This window comes from Crinia signifera, chromosome 6 (assembly GCF_055691185.1).
Source record: "Crinia signifera chromosome 6, ASM5569118v1, whole genome shotgun sequence".
NCBI classification, from domain to species: Eukaryota; Metazoa; Chordata; class Amphibia; order Anura; family Myobatrachidae; genus Crinia; species Crinia signifera.
In genome coordinates, this window is record NC_139222.1 from 247,210,115 (window position 1) to 247,217,053 (window position 6,939).

Genomic DNA, 6,939 nt, shown 5'->3' on the forward strand with positions numbered 1-6,939 from the left:
AGGTTCAAATCCTTATGAATTTGAAGCGCCCGATCGTGTATTTCAGCGTCTGTGGCATTACCTTTATCCAGAAGTTTGCAGATCGATGCCGCAAAGCACAAATAATTGTGCGTATTGTTGAAATCGTACAGGTGTCTTCTGCGCCTTTCTATAATTAAGCTGTATGGAATGCGTCTAAGGCCGCGACCAGTTAGGGCCCCACCCGCTCTATTTCTAAAAACAGTGATCACAAACCTTAAACCCGTGCCTAATAAGAATTCAGCGTTACTTTGAAGAGTGTTTGTAATTTGATTCAAGAAACTGACAGCGTCTAATGATTCTTGCGGCTTTCGGTGTGAGTAGATGGCGTTGTGTAAACCACCCCCCTCCAATCTTAACTGTACACGATCATTAGGGTCAACACCAACCATGAATTCATCAATCATAACCTGTATAGCGTTGTGTACGGCTTCAACACCCTCTGCAAATGATGTAACTCTTTCCAAATTAACAAATTGAAAATGATTATGATACTCAATAGCTCTGAAATTAGGATGGTGTCGCTCATACCTGTTAACAGCTTCTAAGTACACATCTCGCCGACCTTCACCATTACCGGGTGGCGCACCCCCATCTATGTCATTATGCATGGGCGTTGCGGGGTGTTCAACATTGTCAGGTGACGCAGCGTCACCCGGTAATGGTTGGTCCGGTGATTTGTCAGCCTGTGCACCTGGGGTTGGGGTTGTGCATCGCCCCCTGTGTTGTTTACGCTTTCTCAGCCTGTATATGCATTTTAAAGCCTGTTTTATTTTTGAACGGCGAAATAAGTGTGAGATTTTGCACGGTACATTTGCTTTAATTCTTGGGACTTTTTTACACACATGTAAATTACGTTTCAATCCATAACCCACCATGCCTAGTCACGGATCCGTTTCAATTATCTCTGCAAAATGATACATGTTCGCTTTAATAAAATCCCTAGTCCTCACGGTCTCTGCTATATGGTTTGATGTTACATTCATGTACATTTCTACAAGTTCTTTAATGATCTCTGGCTTCTTTTTTGAACCATAAAGCTCATCTTTTATACGGTTCAACATGGTATTGACATTTCTACGCATGTACCCTATATGCTCACGCATCCTCCCCATGACCGCGTAGTATTGTATTTCCGCATCTTGTCCTAATTGTTCCACATTCTGACCCCCATCAACTATGTCTGTCGATACCACGGTCGGCGGGGCATCCACACCGCCCGATGCGGTTGCCTCGCCGACCGTGGTAAAAACACTGGGCAGTTTTGTGTAATCATCACCCATTACTTTATCAGGGATTCCGGCTACAGATGTTACAGCCTCATCATCATTCTGTGGTGTATCTGAGACTGACTCTTCACTAGGGGTGATAAAAAATGTTTGACCATTTAAGTCCTCATCATTAGCGGATAATGTATCTGCAGGCGTGTTACTGACCACGCTTTGCGTTTCTGTAGTATGATGTTCCTGCGTGTCTGAAATTACGATGACATCATCATCCGTCAGCGGCGTGTATCTCTCTCTTGACAGTCGTAAAGTTTTACGAGTCTTCACAGTCTTTGTATTACCGGCAATGTCAATGTCGGATTCAGTAGGTGTTGCAGGTGTTGTAAATGCGTGCGGGTAATCCACATTACTCACGGTTGGCACTGTTTGTAATGCAATTCTTTTTCTCACGGGTCTACCTTCCGAATATTTCAATCTTCTTTTAAGGTCTGATAAATCGGCCTTGTTTTCTTGACCGACTCGACTTTTTGTAATTCTCCGCTTGCTTGGCTTGAAATCATCGCGCTCGGCGGCCATGATCTCGGCCCTTGATACATCTTCTTGAAGTTGTGGGTCGATCACCGTTTTAGCTGATTCACCCCCATCCATTTCAGCATTGAGTGGTTGAGCAACCCCGGCCGCTGCTATCATTTTTGCGAATCGTCGCGGATCCGCTGTAAATAAAAAATAACAACGTTTTAGTTACACATTCGCGGACACTAAGACAACCGCTTTATAACACCTTCAGACCCACCTCCCAAAACACCCACCCCATCCATGTCGGTTTGCATCTACACAGTCTGTTTAACACCTGTGGTTTCCATTTGTAAAGAACAATGATGAACGCGGTCCTATATAAGAAACTAAATAAATAAACATTACATCACACACCTGAATATTTGCCAGATCTTTCCATCGGCGTGGTTCCTACTGTAATAAAAATCACACCGTTTTAGTTACACATACGCGGCCACAAAGACAGTCGCTTTATAACAACTTCAGACCTCCCAACCCCCACCTTCCTTGTCGGTTTTCATCTACACAGTCTGTTTAATACCTGTGGTTTCCATTTGTAAAGAACAGTGGTAAATGTTGTGCTATATAAGAAACCAAATAAATAAACATACACGGGTATTTGTCAAAGGTTTGCGCCGGCATGGTTCCTTTAAACAATGACCAGAAAGCTTGATCGCTGATCTGTGTTCTTTTTGCTTCTTTAGCCAATGTGCTGTTGGGTTGTTTGGCGTTTGATCCAACACTCGATGTCGGTTCTCTGTATCCGGATGGTCCCGCTTCACACGTATCGGCCCTAGGTACCGTAGGTTCATACCGGCTAGCTATGTCATCTGTAATACATATATTATCAATTAACGACATATTCGCCGACTTGAGAAAAAAAAAAAAAAAAAAAAAAAACGTCATTTAAGTCATGATAACAACAACTCCTGTGGACACTATTCATGATTTTGCGACGATATGTAACATTTAACACAAAAACACATTATAAAAACATCACCAGCCATTCGTCAAAATTCACCTTGTATAGCCGGGGTCTGGTATAGCTGTTTATAGTGTTTTGCCGATGGTAAATTCCAGAGATCATCCATTATGTGTTCTGCATCAGATTTCGACATAATCGGCGATACTAACAGAGAACAAATAACACATTAATATCACAGGCTGTATAAAAATGAATATAACAGGATATATATATATATATGAGTGAGAACGTGAGAGTTCGCGCGAGATAGCGTGAGAGAGAGAGAGAGAGAGAGAGAGAGAGAGAGAGTGCGACATATTTTTGGAAATAATAATATATCACATTTTTTTAACATACATCACATTTTTTTTTTTTTTTTTTTTGACGGCTTATGATCACCTACATTTTTGTGATTCGGACAAATCAGAGTATGCTGCGTATGGGTTTTCGAATGTCGTCAGATCCGGCCCGACTGTGAAATCCGAACCATATGATCCAACTTCAGATGCGTCATTTGTGACATCTGAAACTGATTTATGGGATTAACAATTTAATAAAAAATAATATATACATAAAAATAAAATAAAAATTAACACAACAATTTTGTAGAACGAAAAATACAATCAACACGTGTAACATTAATACCAATAGGGCGCTTGATAATTAACACCAACAGAGTAACATTTATAACCACCAACAACAATGTGTCTTTGATCTGTAAACTTACACGTATTTGTCTGCTCATTTGACGGCTGTTGAAAGCTGGGTAAATCTTGAAAGTCTCTGAGACTTATTTTATTTGCATTAATGGTTTTGTATTCCTTTCTCTGTAATAAATAATAATAATAAGTTGAAATAACAATACAATAAGCTATTGTTAAACTATTGTAAATATCATATACACACCTGCATGTTGGCGTTTTGTTGATAGCTTAAGTTCAAAGGTGTTTTCTGCAACAACCACTAGATGACACTGTTGATAATAAAAGATAACACGATAAGTTTCCATAACGAAATTTGCGTGCACAAAATCACATAAAACTATTAACGCTCTCACAAAGACCTGATCTATGAATACCTCCTGACATTGTATTCTATAGTTCAGCCAATAAAAATTAATTACAGGTGATCCGACAAAGCTACTGCCGCACCCCATCATATCCATGCGTGGTCAGCAGACCGCACATCACAAGCCGCCAGTATGCCAGCATGCACACACACAATACATTACAATACAATGAATGCCGCAGCAAACTATATTTTAAGGTTGTTTAAAAGCGTACTAAACACTCCCACCATGCCGCTAAATAATACATTTTAAATCGCTATATACAACACACTAATCACAGAACTACACATACAAATGGCCGGTTATCAACTACAAACACCCCGCATGCATTGCCATTGTATTAACAACTCCTAATAACAAAATTGAGGCCAGTCATGCCGGGTTTTGTAATTCCACAACATACTAAACCAGCGTAAGTCTCTATACAGCCTAGGCCGCCCTTAATAACTAGCATACAGCACCAAACTATATTTTAAGATTGTTTAAAAGCGTACTAAACACTCCCAACATGCCGCTAAATAATACATTTTAAATCGCTATATACAACACACTAATCACAGAACTACACATACAAATGGCCGGTTATCAACTACAAACACCCCCGCATGCATTGCCATTGTATTAACAACTCCTAATAACAAAATTGAGGCCAGCCATGCCGGGGTTTGTAATTCCACAACATACTAAACCAGCGTAAGTCTCTATACAGCCTAGGCCGCCCTTAATAACTAGCATACAGCACCAAACTATATTTTAAGATTGTTTAAAAGCGTACTAAACACTCCCAACATGCCGCTAAATAATACATTTTAAATCGCTATATACAACACACTAATCACAGAACTACACATACAAATGGCCGGTTATCAACTACAAACACCCCGCATGCATTGCCATTGTATTAACAACTCCTAATAACAAAATTGAGGCCAGCCATGCCGGGGTTTGTAATTCCACAATATACTAAACCAGCGTAAGTCTCTATACAGCCTAGGCCGCCCTTAATAACTAGCATACAGCACCAAACTATATTTTAAGATTGTTTAAAAGAGTACTAAACACTCCCACCATGTCGCTAAATAATAAATTTTTAAATCGTTATATACAACACACTAATCACAGAACTACACATACAAATGGCCGGTTATCAACTACAAACACCCGCATGCATTGCCTTTGTATTAACAACTCCTAATAACAAAATTGAGGCCAGCCATGCCGGGGTTTGTAATTCCACAACATACTAAACCAGCGTAAGTCTCTATACAGCCTAGGCACCCCTTAATAACTAGCATACAGCACCAAAGTATATTTTAAGATTGTTTAAAAGCGTACTAAACACTCCCACAATGCCGCTAAATAATACATTTTGCTATGTATATTATAAAATATTAAAACTATGCTATTTAGAAATATTGTGTATATATATATATATATATATATATATATTTATTTATTTAGAAAATTAAATTAGACTTACCCACTGTTCTGGAACAAAACTTCAAGTCAAAACTTCAAGTTCTCTGTCTTGAATAGTGTGTGTGTGTGAAGACCTTCAACCTCAATGTGTGGCAGATGCCTGGTAGTTGTCTGGTCTCATGGAGAACATATTTATATGTTTCAGTCAGTTAACACATCTGTGTTGCATTTGTCTCATTTGAATATTCATGAGTTGTGTCCCAAAGTTAAAGACTGGCATAACAAATATATAGCATATTACCCGAAACACAGCTGTTTTCAGGATATATTGCTTGATAAAATAAAACCAAAAATGTGATGTATAAAATACTTATCCTTATTATTAAATAGATGACAGATATGTTTCAACATCAACAGACTACATAAGATCTATATATACATGTGTATGCTTTTTAATTTAAAATATATACTACGTTGACGGCACAGCTGTGATTGTATATTGAATATTAGTGACGTGGTTGTGGTAGACATTATTATTTTTTTTTTTTTTTTTTTATTTCTAAAATATATTTTTGATTTAAATTAATATAGCATATTAACCATATTTTATTCATCACATAATATAATGATACCATCACATTACACACACACATATATATATATATATATATATATATATACTGTATATAGCTATATATATATATATAAGTTAATTCTGTATATAGCTATATATATATATATAAGTTAATTCTGTAGTCTCTAGCTCCGTCTGGAACTTGATTGCAACTGCAATACATGGCCACTAGATGCCACTCATGCTCTGTTGCAAAGATTTCATGGCCTTTCTTTGTTCTGTCTAACCTAATTAAACGGTTAGCCGTGTGAAAATGTTTTTTTCAGAGGTATGTGCTTTCTAATGAATATAATTGTTACCAGCCCTGCTGTGCTGTCTACGCTAATTGCGTCATACGTAAATGTCAACGTCTTCAAAGACTATGGAATCCGGTGTTTAAAATCACTTTTGAAAATTACAATCATCCGTCATATCTGATGTCTTTCTAAAAGTAACACTATACTTCTCACGCTGTGTGTCTTTAAATTTAAATGCCTACAACATGTCAGGCCCCAGACTGAATGGCTCTGTATCTTTAAATGCATAACATATGTATACCCAGACCTCTTTGTTATGTACGCGGATATTTCATTTATTTTAAAAGCAAGAAGGACCTTAGATGCTTTATCGTGTTGGGATATAACTTTTTATTTTTATTTTATTTATTTTTGATACACGTTTGGTCAGCCACATCGTTGTAGCGCTTTTGGCTCGTTCTAAGGTAAGTGTTATTATAGTTGGTAATGAACTGCCTGTATTATTCACTGTGAAAGATCTATGAGCTATACCAAATCACATTGCCCTTTTAAATTTATTTTTCAAAGCTTTATAATGTTTATCAAATCCGACTCCCCGGCTTTAATACGTTATAATACCTGGCTTTCAGCCGGCTGTTTTGATGATCGGCGTTGCGCGACATCCTACACAAATCAAATTTGATATAAAACAAGATCTACATTTCTACGAATTATATATCTGTTGTATACCATATTTTTCTAACAACTTTTTTTTTTTTTAGCATTATGTTTAGAAATTCTACCAGCTGATTAAGATAACATTAAGCGTACTTTATATA

General features: G+C 37.5%; 1 protein-coding gene across 2 annotated transcripts; it reads right to left on the bottom strand.

Moving 5' to 3' along the window:
- Nucleotides 1-902: 902 nt before the first annotated feature.
- LOC146009160 (uncharacterized) lies at nt 903-5,776 on the bottom strand. Of its 2 annotated transcripts, XM_083149251.1 has the most exons (8): nt 5,313-5,776; nt 3,670-3,736; nt 3,491-3,590; nt 3,167-3,292; nt 2,821-2,928; nt 2,411-2,629; nt 2,175-2,213; nt 903-1,957 (listed from the first exon to the last, which is right to left on the bottom strand). In XM_083149251.1, the coding sequence occupies exons 2-8, from the start codon at nt 3,673-3,675 to the stop codon at nt 903-905; spliced, it is 1,653 nt and encodes a 550-aa protein (XP_083005377.1). In that variant the 5' UTR covers nt 3,676-3,736; nt 5,313-5,776. The 2 variants fall into 2 exon arrangements, with proteins under 2 accessions (XP_083005377.1, XP_083005376.1); XM_083149250.1 differs by lacking the exon at nt 5,313-5,776 and having other exon boundaries at nt 3,670-5,201.
- Nucleotides 5,777-6,939: the final 1,163 nt, after the last annotated feature.

Bases quoted from the DNA above. Each gene is read 5' to 3' on its own strand.
- LOC146009160 (XM_083149251.1), bottom strand. The intron at 3,293-3,490 runs GTAAGTTTACAG...CCCATAAATCAG, and splicing joins AAATGAGCAGACAAATACGT to TTTCAGATGTCACAAATGAC. The intron at 2,630-2,820 runs GTGAATTTTGAC...TATGTATTACAG, and splicing joins CCAGACCCCGGCTATACAAG to ATGACATAGCTAGCCGGTAT.